At 35.9% G+C, this 19,428-nt stretch overlaps 1 protein-coding gene across 8 annotated transcripts in view; it reads right to left on the reverse strand.

Annotated features, from left to right (window-relative positions):
- The window catches only part of LOC107859811 (vacuolar sorting protein 3), a 46,344-nt gene extending 28,202 nt beyond the window's left edge, over positions 1-18,142 (reverse strand). For 6 of the 8 annotated variants that reach the window (XR_007052438.1, XR_007052440.1, XR_001671447.2 and 3 more), the window contains exons 1-7: positions 16,710-18,140; positions 14,252-14,527; positions 12,888-13,084; positions 10,988-11,129; positions 4,862-5,134; positions 4,700-4,772; positions 1,880-1,928 (exon numbers count right to left, since the gene is read on the reverse strand). Coding sequence is in view for 4 of the 8 variants with exons in the window: in XM_047407177.1 (XP_047263133.1) it covers positions 1,880-1,928; positions 4,700-4,772; positions 4,862-5,134; positions 10,988-11,129; positions 12,888-13,084; positions 14,252-14,527; positions 16,710-17,678 (1,979 nt within the window). In the remaining 4 variants the exon portion in view is untranslated. Of the gene's footprint in view, positions 1-1,879; positions 1,929-4,699; positions 4,773-4,861; positions 5,135-10,987; positions 11,130-12,887; positions 13,085-14,251; positions 14,528-16,709 lie in introns of all 8 variants that reach the window. The other 2 variants (XM_016704921.2, XM_016704922.2) reach the window with 2 other exon arrangements.
- Between the last annotated feature and the right edge of the window lie 1,286 nt (positions 18,143-19,428).

A 19,428-nucleotide genomic window follows, 5' to 3' on the forward strand; every position in this document is an offset into this window, starting at 1 on the left:
GTGGCACCGTCTGGCAATGGTATTGCTATTAACACAAAGAAAATATGCATTGGACATTTTGGAAAACGCTGGTATATTGGATTGCAGACATGTGGACACTCCCATGGATCTAAATACAAAGTTTATTCGAGGACAGGGGAGCCTCTAAAAGATCCTAAGATCCTAGCAGATATCGGGGACTTGTTGGCAAACTCAACTAATGTGAAGATTTGATAAATAGTTTGGTGGTCAGTATGGATGGAAAGAAATGGGAAATGCTTCGAAGACGAAGTCATGTCCATTAATGATATAGAATGGAACTGCCTAGTCACACTGTTTTTTTGGTGCAAGGAGAATTGTATAAAGGAAATAGACGAATTTGTAGATTTCTTAGGAGCCTTGTAATTCTAGACTCTAAGTTCTCTTTTGTAACTATTTTTGGAGGTGTCCAGCATTACTAATGCTGAGAAAAATAATAGTACCAGTTTTCCAAAAAAAAAAAAGAAGAGTCTAAGCAACTTAGTATAAGACAAAAAGAAAGTACAGTTAGGGTGTGGTCGGTACAAAGGAAAACATTTTCTAGAAAATGTTTTTCAATTTTCCCCTGAGGACATGACCCTAGATAGGAAGATGTGGAGGGCGCAGATAAGGGTAGAAGGTTAGTGTGAGTGTGTGGGTTGTAGCAAGTAGTTGGTGATTAGTATTCTTTGGACTGTGTCCATAGGTAGGAGTCTCTAGCCAGGAGAGTTTGGGTGTGGTGGGTGTCTTTGGTCTGTGTGTGTATGTTCCTACTTGGTGGGTGTCCTATTTCTTAGTCCTTATTTCGTAGTGCTCTTATTTCTCTTATCTCGCATTTTCTATGATTTCTATTTTTGCTATTTTATTCCTTATTTCTATTATGTCATCCATCCTACTGCTTGTTTCATTACGACTTTGTTTACTATTCTTTATCTTGGGCCGAGGGTCTATCGAAAGCAGTCTCTCTACTTCTTCGAAGGTAGCGATACGGACTGCGTACATCTTACCCTCCCCAGACCCCACTTTGTGAGAACACACTGGGTTTGTTGTTGTGGTTGTTGTTGTTTTCAATTTTCCCCTGGATGGTTGGTCAAGTATTTTGGAAAACATTTTCTCTATGAAAACAAGCTCTTTAAAATGAGAAACATAACTTTTTCCTAATGAAAGTAGGGAAAAACAAGTTCCACTAGTAACATTCCACATCGATTGTGTCCTTACACCCTCCAACATACCTCATCTTCACCCCCACACCCATAGACCTTGGCCCCACCACCCCATACCCCTACCTCCCCACCCCTATCTCTCATAGGATTTGTCTAAATTATATACAAATGTTTTTAAGATAATATTTTTTGCTTAACTACAGAACACCCAACAGAAAAAAGCGACCCACTTATTTTCCTGCAAAATATTTTCCTTCATACAGAACACACCCGTAGTCACAGTATGGCAGAAAATCTAACTTCTAATCTTCTGCAGCTCCTTCCAGATTCATCTTCATCATCTCCTTCATTTCAACCGCAAACATGAACTATCATCACCCAATTCTCAATCATACTGTTCTCAGATCAGGTCTACAATATGCATTTGACATCAGAAAAAGGGGGCGGCAGAGCAGGACCAAAACAAGCTGCTTATCATTCGCAATGTGATCCAGCACACAGTATCTCAAAACACATGTTAACGGGAGGAAGAAAGGAAGAACTACACTTCTTGATGGATAAGTAAGCAATCTCCAAAATGGAAGCATAAAACTTGGACCAGAGTACAATCAAAAGTTGCATACAAATGTTCCACTAGCTGCCAATCCTCAATTGAGGAGAGAGACAGCAGTAGATTTAAAAAAAGTGGGAATGCAAGTAAAAACCACAAAACCACTTACCTTAGAAGAATTTCGACTTTTCTGGGATCAATCGCTGCAATTACTTCATCTGTGATTGAAGGCTTGCATTAAAAGAACGCCACTTAATGAAGACACTACATGTTATAAACAAGCAAACGAAAAAATGTGCATGCTAAACAGTCATTAAAAGTAAATAAGCTGATAGTAGTATATGTGAAGAACGTAATTTAATATTTCAATCTCATCTTACACAAAAAACTGATACTTCCTCCACAATTTATTTGGTGGAGTTTAAGGGGAAAGAAAAGACCTTTGAAACATGTGGTCCAAAACAAGCACCATAGAAAGCATGTCTCACTCAAGATAATCTAAGCAAAAGGAACATATAGATTATCAATAGATGATATATGTGCCTACAAGATACAGAACCTATCAATAAGCTTTTCATTCAGTGAAATTTGGCAACTGATATTTGGAGCATGTTCCTTTCAATTTTTTGGACTCAATTCGGTCATGGCACTTTTAAGAAGGGGAACCTTGGAGTAACTGGTAAAGTTGCTGCCATGTGACCAGGAGGTCACAGGTTCAAGCCTTGGAAACAGCCTCTGGCAGAAATGTAAGGTAAGGCTGCGTACAATACACCCTTGTGGTGGGGCCCTTCCCCGAACACCGCGCATAGCGGTAGCTTTAATGCACCGGGCTGCCCTTTTAATTCGGTCATGGCACTGAAAACCAAAGATGCCTTTCTCTCTTGGTGTTTATGGAGAGTTGATAAAGCCATCAAGAAAATCTGGGTGATGATATCTGCAAAACTATCTTTTGGTGTGAATCGCAGATGTTTTGATGAGTCTCAACTTCAAAGCACACTCTTAAACCTAGATATCTACTTAATTTGTTTAGTTGGGATAGTCTTAGCATTGTAAATAGCTCTAACCAGTTTTATGGATTTTGTAGCTCCCAGAATCTAGTGTAGTTGTTCTATATGTACTGGAGCTGACATATATCACTCCTAGCATCTTTTGTATTTTCTGCATCTTCTTGATGCCTATCAATGAAAACTTTTACTTCATCCAAAAAAAATTTTTTTTTAGAAAAACATGTCAAAGACGTGTGTAGCTTTAAATCATCTCATTAAGAGTAAAATAGGAAACTCAAAGTTAAATTTTTTCTAGCTATAGAAAGATCATTCTTTTTGGGACAAACTAAAAGTTAGTGCTTCACCTAAATTGGGACAAAGGGAGTTTACTTACACCAACCACAGAAAAAAAGAATTTAATATGGGGGATAGTTTACACAACAGTTTGGTACCATCCATAGAAGGGTAACTTGTATTAGATTTTTGTATAAATTCCTTGGCAAGAATTGCAACTTCTGTTGTTGAGGATCATATTGTGTGTGTGAGTGTGTGAGATTTGAACTTGGCATAATTAAACTTCAATCTTGCATTTCAGACTCTGATCTTAAACACAGGGATGGCAATGGGGCGGGGCGGGTTTTAAGCTATGCGGGGCGGTGCGGGTTTTAAGTTATGCGGTGAGGTGCGGGTTAAAGTAAGTTTTTTTTTTAATGGTGCGGGTTGCGGGTATATGCGGGTTTAAATTAAAAAAAACTAAAAATTAGTATTGTTCTCGTGAATATACCTAAAATTATATGTATTTTTTACTTAAAAATTGATGATACTTAAAATGACATGTATAACACTACAAATAAATAATTTTATAATAGCTTTTTTAACATCTCTATTCGTTTTAATAAAAATATGTTAATTGATCATTACTTATACACGTATTACTTTTTGACAATTTTTAGTGAAAAGTGATATAATAGAAATTAGTTATTTTTTTTCTAGTTGTAGATTTAAAAATATTATGATTTTCAATGAAGTTACGATATTTTCAAAAAAAAAAAGGAAAAAATAAAAACATGGGGCTGGGCGGTTATGCGTGGGTATGAATGTGGGGCGGGTTTATGCGGGTTTAAAGGTGATGTGGTGCGGTGCGGTTTTAAAACTTGCGGGTTTAGAAAAAACCCGCACCGCACCCGCACCGCACCATTGCCATCCCTACTTAAACATAACTGAAACATAAATAGCTGTAGATGAAGAAGTATAACCACATTGCAGGTTAAAACCCATATTTGCTAGAAAGTCTTCTGCCACGTTGGTGCACTAATACAACGTAAACACATGTCGGCAGATGTATAGTTGACAACCAAGATATCCCCGATCACATGTAGTGCACGGTTCGAAACTCTGTTTAAGAGGTGCCCCCTATCCTTTTCCACTTGAATATCAGGCTTGTATCTACGACAGGGCTCAAACCGTGGAATGCAACTATGTGTTATACATGATCACAGTTAATTGCGAACAAGAAGATGCGTAAGAAATGAGAACTGTAAAGAAGAGACTCGATGCACAGGAATAATGGTAACAGTTAGTAGACTGCATGTTTAGTCAGAACACTTTAATGACCTTTTGGGTCAGAATTGGATAGATATGTTTTTCGCAAATAATGGTAAACGTAGAAAAGACCAAAATATTTCACATGGATACCACATATAACATCAGGTGCTGTATTCATCTCAAGTTGAATAACCTGAGGCTATAAACAGTACCCAAAATTTTTAATGATGCAAAGATTATCAAAACCACAACTTCTGACAAGGAGTCAACCTCAAAATGCACTACAGTTTTGGGGTAGGGGATATTTACATGGCTATTTTGACTTTACTTTTGAACCATTGAAAAGGAAACATCTTTACAAGAGTTGCATGAGTCCAAAGCACACTCAATACTTTCGAAGAGCCATTTTTGCAGATGGATATGCAATTTGAACATCACTAAATACCATGTAAGCATACCTGGTGGGAGTGGATCTGTTCTTTTCTCTGATACGAGTACTTGAACAGCTATCAGATGATTGATGTCTGCAATCTAAAATGGAAACAAATAAACTAAATTAGCATGCTGAAAGCAGAAAGAATGCTGAACAATGCTGAACAACCAAAATAGAATTATCATACCCATCCTAGATGTTGCAGTACTAACTCCTGATCAGATGACGCCTCAAGAATTTTTGAAGCCTCCACTACAGCAGACTCCTGATCAAATGAAACATCCTTTGTGGTATCTTGTATGTGGTTAGCACCATGTGAATCATTCAAGTAGCTTGATGAATAATTCCGAGCCAGCACACGCCAGATTGAAAGAGACTTTGAACTCATTCCTTTGCTGGCATACAGAAAAGCAAGTGTCCGCAAATGCCCAGATTCACTCAGCAGTGATTCCAACTCCTCCTGCACCGTCCATTTAAGTTTTATGGCTATCCTTAAAAGAAGATACCAGATCCCAACTTCATGACTAAACTTTTACTAGAAGCTACAGCAACTACAACAACACCTAAAGGTCTACATACAAACATTTCTTTACCTTATTCAAGAATAACCTTTCAATAAGTAAGCTGGCATCATAGCATTCCTAAAGTTTCCCTAACAAAAAAGTGTTTTATCTATACCCGAGGGTGAGACCTAGCGATCTTAAAACCATGAAAAATCAAGGTTCAAATCCCAGCAGAGGAAAAAAACACTAGCTGATTTCTTCAAAGATATGAGATCTCAACTTTAAGATTCAACTGTAAATTGCAGAGACGCTAACTACTACAACACCTGAAGGACATACACACGTGTTCCTACATCAAGGAGAAACAACCATTTTCTGTAAATTGAATGTTGAGAAGAACGATGATAATGTGAATTGAAAGTTTCAGAATTTCATAATGTTGAAGGTCAATTTTTGGTGCTAGGTCGAGTAAGTGAATTAAACATTGTATTTCTACAGCTAGGTAGGTACTCAGTATTAGTGAAAGGCAACCATGCCGATTTTTCAGCATTTGGAGAGCCGTGAGGCAGGGAACCCATTATCTCCCATGTTGTTCATCTTAGTTATGAAGGCACAGGGTAGAAGGATGGATAGAGTTGTGATGGGTGGATAGTTGAGGAGTTCCAAAACCGGAGTTGGGGTCATAGTGCTGTCAGAGACTAGCGGGAAACACTCTGGCACTTAGTGATGAGGACAAAACTCGGTTAGAATACTTGAGACATGTCTTAACATGTTTTCAGGTGGTGTCAGGCCTCAAGATCAATCTCAAAAGTGAGTAATCATAATAGTTGGTAAGGGGAGGATATTGCATTGCCAGCACAGATTATCAGCTGCATGGTTGGAGCTCTTCCACTACCTATCTTGGCTTGCCACTTGGTGCTTCAAACAAGGATCAAGAAGTGTGAAAACCGAGTAACTCAGAGGATAGAAAAGAGGCTCGCAAGACGGCAGGAGAGATATTTATCAAAAAGGGGAATACTAAGAGCACATTATCGAGCATCCCCATATATTTCAATTTTCATGTCTTTATTTCATGCTCTAGCTAGCATAGTGTCACCCTGGTGTCGGAAAGAGGTCAAAGAAGTTTCCTTCGAGACTCGCCAGATGGGATAAAGAAGCTTTACTTGGTGCGATGAGAGACTACCACAACTCCTAAATACTGGGCAATTTGCAGTCAGAGGCCTACAGGTTTAGGATTAGGATTTATTAGGTAAATGGTTGTGGAGAGCTGAGAATGAGGAACTTACTTTTTGGAAAGAGGTTATGTTGCTTGTAATGTTGTCATACCCGGATCCTCCAAAAGCATATGCACTACTTTTGGAAGATCTGTCACGTACACGGAGGCATTTATGAAGAGTCCAAGCAACATCGGAGAAAAGTAATAGGGAAAAATACAGGGACTTGGAAAGGAGGTGAAGGACAAAATGTTTCTATGCCTTATGGATGTGGTTTGTGAAGGAACTATAACGGCCCAGACTTTTAATAAGGGGTAAATAGGTAATTTAGAATATACTATTAATATTAATCAATAGAATTAAAGTGGGCAAGCAAAAAGACAAAACCCTCTTCCTTATTATTGGGGATGCACGTTCTGTTTAAGGAGACAAAGGCAGGGAAACGGTTTTTTGTTTAGTTTTCATAAGCACCATTTTCAGAGGAGTAGAAAAGAAAAGAATTAGGGCAATTAATCTCCTTACTCTTGAAAGAGAACAAGACAACGACGTAGAATAACATTAGCGAGCAACACTTGTGAATCATCATATTTATAAGGTATGAGTTATGTTCATAATTCTTTAATGTGGAAACTTTTGTCTATCGTTGTAATAGATATAGTAGTGATTGGAGTAATGATTAGAGAAATATCTATCCATGATGTGATAATGATAGCTGGATAAGTAATTATTAGCCAATGATAATGATGGTGGAATCTTCTTTTCGCAATTGGAGGTTGGCCACTGTTGGCTGCTATGCGGCTATATAGTTGCTATTGAAGTACAAATTTCTTTTAAAAAATTTCCATGCACAATTCGACTATATGAGATTCGGAGTTAATTTATTGGATAGATGATCTATTAATGGGTGGTGTTATACAAATAAGTTTATCTTTAATTCTTAGTTTCGCCTAAGTTTGAAAATTAGGGATATGAGAATTGGCCTCTACTAGCATAATTAATATCGTCAATTAATATTTTTGCATAGATTGACGCAATTGGAAGTTGTTTGGTTGGTGTTCTACGTACCGCAAGGTTGAAAAATTTGTCATTAGTGAGGTAAGTGAGAATTTAAGCTTTGGGTGCTTGCTTTTCAAATTTGTTTTTAAAATATATTTTTATCTGTCCGGTCCATGTGTTGGGACGAGCATGTGCTTGGCAGAATCGACGGTCTTTAAGGCCGGCCGCATATACTTTATGTTTAATAATACTAATTTTCCCTTTATAAATTATTTCGTGATGTGATATGATCGTGTACTGTGAAATTGGGGCATTGTGTATGCTTCTTAATTCCATTGGGACATCGTGTATGCTTCCTAATTACATTGGGGCATTGTGTATGCTTCCTTGAGCATTGTGTATGCTTTCCTTGAGCATTGTGTATGCTTTTTGATTTTATATGGGATATTTTGTATGATTCCCAGTATTGTGTACACTCTTGATATTTGGTACATTGTGTATGTGGCCCGGAACTTCTGTGTTGGGTAATTACATTGATTTCAAATGGTGATAAGTACTTGGCATAAATTGTGTTGAGATATACAGTTTCTGATGAATGATTGTTGGGTCTCGTTGGTCACCTTATTATGATATAATTCCAATGTGTAGTAATTTTATGCTATAGGTGTTATTGTATTTTCTAATACTTGTCTCAGGAGTACTTAAAGTAGCGAGTCAATGATCTTACTGAGTTATATTTATATGTAGCTCACTCCTTACTTACATGTAAGCAGATACTACTATGCAAGGTGAAACTAGTGGGTGGCGGATCCTTCATAAGGATTCTATTGCTAAGGTGAGCCTTAGCATTGTTCATGGAGGCTTTTTGTCTCAGCTTTGACTATCTAGTTTATGCTTCTTTTTATTGGGTTTCCATGCCCGAAGATTGAACTCATGTAACTCTATTTTAGATGTTATATGTCTTAGTGTGGGATTTGGGACAAAGATTTAATTCTTGAATGATTGCTGAATTTATAGTTTGATTATGAATTTTTTGTGTGAATGATTCTTCGCTATTTATTAATGTGTTGGAGTTGAACATACCTTATTTTAGTGCTTATTAACTGGGAAAGTGTAAGGAATATTAGTTCTCCCGACAAGTGGTGTTAGCGGGAGCTAGTCACGTCTAGGAATTATTTTGGGACGTGACAGGAACATGTTCAAGTGTTCTTTGGCAATGTGTTTTAAGGTAAAGAATGTGAGAGTGTGCTTTTAGGGATATAGGTGGTGTGGGGATAGTACTTTGAGAACTACATTCTCATACATTTATAGAACTTTATACTCTTACCTAATGGATCTTTTTTGCTGGGAGTCTATTAGAAACAACCTCTCTATCTCACATTTAAGGTAGTGGTATGGAATGCGTACACTTATCCTCTCCAGACCCCACTTGGTGGGAATATACTTGATATGTTGTTGTTGGCAGGGGTTTGCAAAAACCGAACTGACCGATAAACCAAACCGATAAAAATGCTATTGGTTATTATTATTTTGTTATTGGTGCGGTTCGATTCTTTCTTATTGGGTTATTGGGTAAAACGATAACCCAAAATATGTGTGTGTGTGTATATGTGTATATATATGTGTGTATATGTATATATATGTGCATGTGTGTGTATATGACTTAATAAATATTTCTCTTAATTTCTCTTTAATTTCTACAAATTAACAAACCTATTATTTCAATTATACAAACTCTTAATTTCTCCTAACAACATTTGGTCCAAACTTGAAGATTCTTTTGCAAATCAAAACACATCATGTAGGATATTTGGTTGCAACTAAGATTCGATTTTTTTTTTCATGTTAGTTACTACTATTTCTATTTTATGAGTAATTTCTTATTGGTTAAACCGAAAATCGAACCGTTAAGGACTAAAAATCAATAAACCGATAAAAAATATCATATTGGTTTGTTTACTAGTTTAGCATATTTAAAAATCAAAAACTGATAAACCGAATCAGTAATAGATAAAACCGAACCGAACCAACCGATGCACACCCCTAGTTGTTGGTGGTGGTGTTGTAACAAATGGAGATGATAGTCCAAGGAGCTATGTCGCTCGGACTCTTCCAAAATTTCGACAGGTAGGTCTCAGATACTCCAAAATTGAGTATATTCAAAGGATCTGATATGGGTGCAACAACGTTTTTGGAAAGTCCGAGCAACATAGGCCAGGAGGCTACGAGGTGAAGGTTTTTTGGATTTGAGGTTTAGGATAAATTTTCAAGAGGGAGAGGTTACAGAGTTTCAAAGCCTAACACATGATAGCCAAGATGGGTGGGAAAAGGTTGAGGAACAATGGGTCTTTTATGTAAAATCTTATTATGAGAAGCTCTTAAAGAGGGAAAATGTTGTCTTTCCATATCAATCACTTTGGATCTCTAAAACCACGATGATCTTGACTACTTGACTACTGAGAATATAAAGCAGAAAAAGGTTAATTATGATGATTGGTGCTTTATGTGCAACGGTTGGGTAAAGATGCCAATCATTTTCTTCTACATTGTCAAGTAGCATCGAGGCTATGGTGGGAATCTTGAGATGGTTTGGAGCAGAATGGGTAATGCCATGCCTTTTGAATTTTCAACTGGAAGTTTGATAGATAGGGAGAAGACGCAGGGCATGGGATTATGCTCCACTTGCACTTAAGTGAATCATATGGGAGAGAATGAAATATAAAAGCTCTTGAGGGTGTAGAGATAAATGTTGTACAATTGAGAAGTAGAATGTTATCCTTATAGCTTTTTCATGCACCCATGAAGTTTCGTTATGTATAGGTAATAGGGTGTAAATAATACAAAACCATGTCTTTTAGTAGGTTTCCTTTTTCCTTGTACACTTTTTGTAGTGTCTTGCTTTTGATTTCAATCATAATCTGTCGTTTATGGTGTTTTGATTATTGCACTATTTTGTGTTGTCACTATTTCAAATTAGTTACTATATTTTATACACTATCGTATCCTTTTCCAATCCAACTTTGATTTGATATACACATACACGAGTTGAGGGTCGTCGAATAACAGACTTTCTACCTCCATGAGGTAGGCGTACACACTACCCTCCCTAGACCCAACTTGTGGGATTTCACTAGGTGTGTTGATGTTGTATCAATATATCGTTATCAACTTATACTAAGACCAATAACTTTACCTTAAGCCCAAAAACAACTACCACCAGAGTTATTCCTATGGTTTGCAACAAGTGTTTGATGGGCAACCTAGGGTAAGGCTATTGTCAATAAAGTGTTAAAACCATGAGAAATCAAGGTCCAAAGGAAAGAGAAAAAACGGTGGGTAATTTCTTCTTATATGTCTTAAGTGTTTAAGCCTTGCTGGGAAAGTTACTTGTGCCAATAGGAGATAGCGTATTAACATGTGTTGATGGGATAGTCGAAATGCGCAAAAGCTAACCCGGAGGCCACACCATTAATAAAAGAAGTATTGACAGCACATACATTAGCATATCAAAACATGAACTACATTTTCCTTCCCACACAACCAAACAAAAAAAGCAATCAACAAATCATATATTAGACAAGATAGAGTATATAGACATACCACTATGCAATTGTTCTCAGATGAGGCAAGTTTTTCCATGTCATCAACACGATTTAGAGCTCTGTAGAGGTACATTAAAAGAGTGTCAACTCCTTCGCGTACTGAAGGAGTTAAATCTTTATGCCGTGATGCTTCTAAAAACCTGTTATAAAGTAGGAGAGGGATTAAGGACCAGAGAAGGCAAAGGAAAGTAAAACCAGCTTGCACATAAAACATTAGATAGAAAAGTTTAACAAACTAACTTTGTGTGTCCCACAAAATAAACCAACTTAAAAACTAACTCACCCAAAATATATTACAGAATGCAATTAACAAAAAGGACAGAGAAATATATTGGCTTCAATTTTGCCATTCTAAACTTCTCAGTTAGTGTAAACTTCTCAGTTAGCACCAAAGAGGCGATGCCAAAAGCATTTTCTAACATATTAGCATAGATGATCTCTTTGTGGTCATTTCCTTATGTTCTCAACTTATGAAAAGATGATGAAGGTACAGGAGAGACACTTAACACAGTTCAACTGGAACTTACACTTGAAACTTAAGACATAACCTAAAGGAATAAAACATGTAGTCTACCATTTCTCTAAGGGAAGGACATTTGAAGGGGCCGGTCATAGCTTTCTCTCGATCGTACCCCGGCAGTATTCATCTCAACCTAATAAACCTAAAACCAAGTCCCTCTCAATTTATGGTCTTTGCTTAACAGGCTTTAAGAGAAAATTCTATCTCAACCTATGATACATATACTCGAGAAATGCTATGAAGCTTTGTATCTGAATGAAACCATTCCTCCATAAATTAAAACGGAGCTAGAGTTTTTCTATTTATAAAGCTTACATTAACATAAAATCATTTTTACCTTCCATCACGTTCTCACAATAGTTGCAATAGCTAGTTATGTATACTTAAATCAACCAAGCTGAGGTATGAAGTGATATATGCATGCTCAATTCTCAACAAGTTACGTCCTGAAATTGCCCCCCACCTATTTTATATGAAAGAAGTTTTATCTTTTATGAGGTCAGAATATTATTAACAAAAAAGGGTGTTAAATAGTCCGCATACAATTTATATGAAAGAAGTTAAACAGGTGTTTCTTTGGATATGAAATTTTCAAATGTTCCAAATATATTTAACAGTAATATTGTGATTTATAGATTTCTTTATCTATACTGTCTCATAAAACTTGAGCAGCGTCCATATTCACTAAAAAATTGAACACGTTGACCCTTACATCCTAACACCATTCTTTTTGTGACAAAGGACGTATGAGCATATAATAAATATACATTATCCATCGGACAGGAATTCATCAAGGCAAATCAAGTCCTATAATATCAACATCTACTGATATATTCCTTCCGTTTCAATTTGTTGTCTTAATTTCCTTTTTAGTCCGTTTCAAAAAGAATGTCTCTTTCCTTTTTTGGCAACTCTTTAACTCTAACTTTCCACATGGCATGTTTAAGATCACAGGATTAAAGCGAATTTTTGGTACATTCGACATATCTTTAGTTTAAGACCACAACATTCAAAAATGTTCTTTACTTTCTTAAATTTCGTGCCAAATCAAAACCAAACAAACAAATTCAAACGAAGGACCTATGTAATTATGATGTCCCTCAATGAATTTACTGCTCTATGAATGTTAATTGTTAAGCATAGCATTCTTAAAGTCCTGTGAATATTGAGGACATTAACATTCATGTCCACTTCTCCTCTTTGGCCTCTTATACCCACAATAGAAGTGTCATATAATCATTCACAGGATTCATGTGAATGCAAGTTGGATTGGTCACCCGTTATTTAAAAAGAAAAAGAATCACTCGTGAAAAATCCTGAGAAAAAATCAGTTTCAAAACAACCCGGGAATAAATAATACTCCTTATCAATAGATAACCTGGTCATGTTTTTAATCGCAGACTCCAATAAATCAGCTCTGCTTGGTGGGTTCTGAAGAAACTCGTCATCAACTGCAGTCACAACACCTGCTTTCTTAAGGAAAATAGCTCTTTGAATACCAGTTAAGCCATCGTCCACAACTTTTTCAAGAAGTGATGGAGGAGGATGCAAGCCCCAATACCTATTCCTTGGAACCTAAGAAGGCAACTCCAGTGAGATTAAGAAAAAATTTAAATAATACAGCTTTCCTAGTGGAAAAAGAAACACAAAACCGAGAATAACACATCACGTGAGAAGCATCAAAGGGCCAATATATGTGACCGTGAGGATCATATTGTTAGGATCTTTAGGGAAGGATTGATTTACAGGGCGATATATAAATTCAACTCGTTAAAGGGAGGCTGAAACCTTAGAGTTAATGGAAGAGAGACCTCACTTATTGATTTATTCTCAAAAACCCCTTCATATAGGAGTCATGTTACAGTAATAGCATAATCCTTAAGAAAGTAGGCACCATATAACCCTATCCTAGAAAGTCTAATCCACATGAAAGTAGGAAACATAAAACCTATTCTACACTACTAACATAGCTAACATAAATTTTATTCTAGAATAATAAATAAAGCTACTTAAAATATAATAAAAAAACTTAATTAATTTTACTTCCGCGCATCCACAGCACACAAATTTTTACTGAATTACTTTTAGAGTTAGTTTGGATGGATAAATTTCGATTTAATAGAGGATGTCAAGTTTTAAGATTTAACATGTCAACTGTCATATATAATGAATCCAAACTAATAGTCGAAATAATTAACTCTGGCCATTGAAAGTTAGGGAAAACTCTATTGCAAAGTTAGACATTAAGAGGGAAATGGACACTGTCTGCCGCTAGAATCAGATATGCTGCGGACATGTCCCATTACATTATGCATTCCCTGCTAACAGAGGAAAGATATTGCTCAGACACTACAGGAGCGAGAAAGCACTATAGGACTTGAGCAAGGAAAGAAGAGCTTCAGGGGTTTTTCATATAATCTCTATTATGGACAAAATAATACAAGTCGGTGGCATATTTAGAGTAAGATCATGTTTACTTGAGAATCCGGAGAAACAAACCAAAGGTCAGTCTTTTGCATGACAACGGTAATCAGAGACCAAAGACGAAAAAAGATTCTAGAAAAAGAGCAAATGTACTTAGTATGACTTGACGGACTAACTAAAACTAGCTTGACTCATATATAACTAACTCAAAGATAATGTTGTAGATTTATCAGCATAAGTACCACCATAAAAGCTGGAAATCCATGCATTAAAACATAAGTGCAGGCACAGGACAGTCACTGATACACCAGCACATACCAACAAGGACCAACGATTTGGATCTCGCATGATAAATGGGAAAACTTCGGAAGGATCCATTGTTTCTGAAAGCAAGAAATGATCAACTGCTTCCTCAAAGTTTAGGTCAAACAGTAAAAGGAATCCCACTTGAGCATGGACAAAAGAGAGTGTCTCCCTTGTCATTTCACCTTCATTTTGAAGCTCTTCAACCAGTATTATTGCTTCCCTAAAGTTTTTCTTTCGCAATAGCTCTTTTATTTGTTCTTCCGAGGGCACCTTCCGATAACACATAACCTGCCATCAATACACAATAAGCAATAAACCAGAAAAAATCTAATCAGGAAATTTTACTATGTTCCTTTTTGTTCCCAACAATCACGGTGCTTTGTAACTGTAGTGGTGGCAAATGGGGCAGTTGGGTTGGGTTCGGGCAGGTTGAGTAAAATGGTCATAACCCAATCCGCCCATATTTAAGAGGGTCAAAACAGTTTGGGCAATAAACGGGTTGGGTCAAAAGAGGTCCGACCCTTTTTATACAGGGGTCATAAAAACTTTATTTGTCAGATTTCATACATTCCTAATTATGAAATTTTAGCATTACTCTTGTTAATAGACACACTTTGATACCAAACTTATTTAAGAAGTTGCACATTTGAAACAATTATATATATCCGATGAAGGTACACCAGTGTAAATGTTATATTATCCTATGTTGCTCGACTTTTCAAAAATGTCAACGGATGCATGTTGGATTCAGCAAAAGTAGTGTATTTTTGGAGAATCCGATGCGGTGCGGCATCACAAGTGAGGAGTCCGCGCAACTTAGATATTAAGTATCCTTCAAGACTAACCAAATACAGTAGGCAATTCCAAAATCATCAGTATAACAGACTTATACTAACAGATGCACCAAGTGTGATTACTTCATTCTCTACTTGACACCATGAACAAATAGCACGATTCGTGCAAAATAGCTAAAAAATTTACTTAGTTCCTTGCAATCACATAGATGACAATAACTAAAGAATTACTTCTTTTCCACAGTAATAATTTTCATATATTATACTATATATAGATTTAAAACAAACAATAAATATCTACATGTGCTTGAATACAAAAACGACCTTGTTCTAAATGAGGCATTTCATAACAATTACATAACTTAATATATTTTAAACTAATATAAACTGTTGAGGGTCATTTGGTAAAAAGGATGGGATAAGCAGGGATATCCCATGAATTGGGATATATCCATGCGACTATTTATCCCATCTTCCGTATGGAAAATCACCATTTTAGAACAAATGGCGGAATACAATAGTCTCCGGATAAGCTAATACCTCACTCCAAATATGTGATAAAAGTTAATCTCAAATTTTATCCGAGATTATTATCCTTATCCCACATACCAAACGACTCCTTAGTACTACTATAAATTTTTCAAACTTGATGCTACAGCCTTTTGACAAACTATTAAATTTATTACAATTAAAACTATCATCTAAACCACTGATACACCAAAATATATACAATTCTTTATTCAAATAGGATTAGATAATTTGGATTTGTGTTTCACCTTTATAGGAAAAAAAGGTATGACTAATTGCTTCTTGAGGCGGAATAGAACATTTGGACATGTATGAAACCTCAGAGAGCTAATAACAACATATCTCCCCTATAATATGCCAAGTGCAGACTATTTGTAAAGTTGAAGCAAAGAATTTTAAAAAGAAGTACCGAAGCAAACTCAGAAAGAATAAAAAAAAGTGAAGCAAAGACTTCAAAAATACACTAATCAAATCATATCCAGCTGTCCAAGTGATTTAGCCGCAATTCACCCAAATCTGAACCATAAATAACCCGTGGAGATCAATTTTTTTAGGGTTTATGAATTGAACCCAAATTTTACCCCTTTTCAATATCACTTGACCAACCCAATGAATAACACATATAATGAACAACCCAATGACAGAGAATCGGAAGAAATGGGAACATGCATCTACAAGAAAAAATAATGAGGCATTCCCAAGAGTAAACAGAATTTGCTTTCATAACTTCATCAGACACCTCAGTAAAATAAATGAAGCTATTTTCTTTTTCCTTTTTTAGATGGGGCCAAAATAGTTCTTAAAAATGGTAACAGTAAGGTCAACATAAGCTATCAAAAAGATCACCCTGAAAGTCTAGCTTAAGCAAGTGTCTATTAGCGCGTTCACAGATCTACAGACCCTCATGGAGCACCACTGGTCTATTCATGATATCACATTACTAGCAAGTTATGCATGGGATGTTTCAGCAGAAGCAAAGGTTTAATTACCCCTTAACCAATTAAGTGCATTGGTTCTTAAAGATTAAAACTTAATCCAGAAAGCATCAAAGTTCATACTTTTTATGATTTAAGTTATAAGAAGTTAATATGGTTTTGCACGCAAGCTAGCATGGACACACCATCATCAAGGAAAAGAATGTATATTACCTTTGAGCCTGCTGCCACAGCGACAAGCTTTCCTCTTCCATCCTCCTCATCAGCCACAACACAAGGATTACCTACTTCCCCAACAAATTGAACTCGCTGAACGTAATTCCCCGATTTCTTATGATACAGCTCCAACTTCCCACTCCTTATCACCACTACATATGCCCCTATCTCCCCCATGGTCTCTGAAGCTTCGCGGAAAACTAAACTACCACCCACAGGCTGCCCTTCACTATCCACAATAACACCCACATTATCCACCATTAACATCACCTTACACTCCTTTGCTAACAACTTCATCCTTGGGAGCACGGACGGGTCGGGCAATGAGAATATCATACCACATTGCCCACTTGCATACGAATACAAATAGTAAGCACTCCTAGTTCCGAAAATAACAGACTCATCTACCCATGATACACACATTATCCCGTCTGCAAAATCACCCTGAACTTCCTTCAAAATTACAGGAGAACCACTCAAAACGAGCTCAACTAACACCAACTTCTTCCCCACTGAAGCCGCAAAAAAACAGCCATCTTCTTTTCCTTTAATCTCCTCATTTCGTCGACTAAAAAATCTCTTGCTTACAACATTAACATTCTTCAACAGACTCAATTTTTGAATCGGTTCGAGTGAATTCAAGTCAAGCAAATAAATAAAACCGTCGGAGAGAACAATGAGTTTTCTAATATGAGTAATAACGTGGATCGAAGTGACGGGTTTACCAATGATGTTGACCCGCAGGTGGAGTGATAAACCAGAGTTTGGACTCAAGGCGAGGGAAATAACGTCTCCGGAAACTGTCCCGACAAAAACTAGGGTTTGGGAATCGGAGTTTGTGGTGATTGCTAAAGAGCGAATCGGGGGAAGTTGAGGAATTGAAGGGTTTAAGCCGGCGAAAAGTTCTAGAACGTTCCGTGAATGAGATTTGGGTTCTGATACCGGTTTGAATTTCGAATTCGCCATAGGTGAAGAAGCAGAGGAGCTAGCAATGACTAAATGACTAAACTCTGGACCATGTGAAAAGGCAAATTTCTCTCTTTTTCTATAACATATCTACTTCCCTACTTTCTAGAGCAATCGATATCCGCTAGTCTTTTGCTTGCTTGTCTCTTCTCTAGTGATAATTCTCACCACCCAAACCTGAAGGGTAAATAGAAATCTGCACCTACCCTCCATCTCCTCTACTTCTAATCTTGGCTCTTTTTAGGAGATTCTAGAGTTGAGTATCTTCTCCTCTCCACAATATTCCCCAATAACTTCAGATTAGCAAAATTGGAGCGATAAGCCCATTAACGTAATCCCAACAGACTTCGGCAGATTTTTTTGTTCAATAGCCCACTGTTAAAGGTTAGAACAATCGGTCGAGGCAGGCAGTGCAAGTTTAGACATATGCGGTCTGGGCAGTGCCGGTTAGAGTTTAAACTTCTATATTTGTGTTTGCTTTGATCGTGGATTATTTAAGAGTGTTGTATTATTTGGTGAGTTTTATTTATATTATTTATTTATTATTATTTATGTTATTTTGAAAATAATTTTTTTATCTCATTTTAATATAGTGATATAAATTGTATATACTTATCATATTCAGAATTTATTTGGTAAAAGTATATTGAATTGTTGTTATTATTATTCTTGCTTTCATCGTGTTAAATAGAAACTTTTTTGTCTACCCTCTAGATAATGAGATCAAAGTAAATTTGAATGTCATTTTTCATAGAAGCGTTTGGCCATGTTTCATGAAAATATAAAAAAGTAGTTCTTGTTTTCAAAGTGAAAAATGATACTTGAAAATTGGAGTTCTGTTTGGCTATAAAATAAATTAGAGTAGTTTTAAAATTTTTGTTAATTTGGAGTGAAAAAAAAAAGTGAAAACAATTTTTTGTTGTTTTTAAAACTTTTGAAGATTCTTGAAAAAAGTAAAATTATTTTTTTCAAATTTTATGGTCAAACATGTTTTGTGGTGTTTAACTTTAAAAAATAAAAATATTTCATGATCAAATGAGCCCATACGAACTTCACAAATAAAATAATATCTACATGATCATTTTTATTTATTTATTTTTAAAACTGATAAATTATTATTTCCATTTAACTTCCCCATAAGAAAAAGTAATCTTAATATAATAGCTTACTTGACTAAAACAAGATTTCGTTATCATTTCATGTACAAATGGATAATACACACATAAATTATGTATTTTAGGGTGTTAAATAGGCGGATTGAATTGAGATTAAAGATATTAAATTAATTAATTAAATTGGGTCATGATCCGTTCAAATATATCTTAGATTGACATGAATTAAGTTGAAATGGCTAAAAATCGAATTGAATATTAACTCGTCTAATTTAACCTGCTTAGTATAAAAAATATTAACATATTCATACTTACCCTTAATAAATTTAGGATTAGGGTTCATGTAAGAGTTTAAAAAAAAAAAGAAAAAATTAAAACAAATAATTTTTTGAGAAGGGCGTATGACATGGGGTTGGAGGGTGATGGGAGGTTGGGGTAAGAATTTCATTTAAAAAAAAAATTAAAATAAATAAAAAAAGAAATTTAAAGAAAAAGAAAATTTAGAAGGGGTGATGGAGGGGGATAGGGAGTTTTTGGGGTGTGGGGACAGGAAAGGAATGAGAGTTGATATAAGAGTTTTCTAAAAAAAAAAGGAAAAAAGTTTTTAAAAAAAGAAAAATATTTTTTTTTTGGGGGGG

The sequence above is a fragment of the Capsicum annuum genome, chromosome 2, assembly GCF_002878395.1.
Source record: "Capsicum annuum cultivar UCD-10X-F1 chromosome 2, UCD10Xv1.1, whole genome shotgun sequence".
Lineage (NCBI taxonomy): Eukaryota > Viridiplantae > Streptophyta > Magnoliopsida > Solanales > Solanaceae > Capsicum > Capsicum annuum.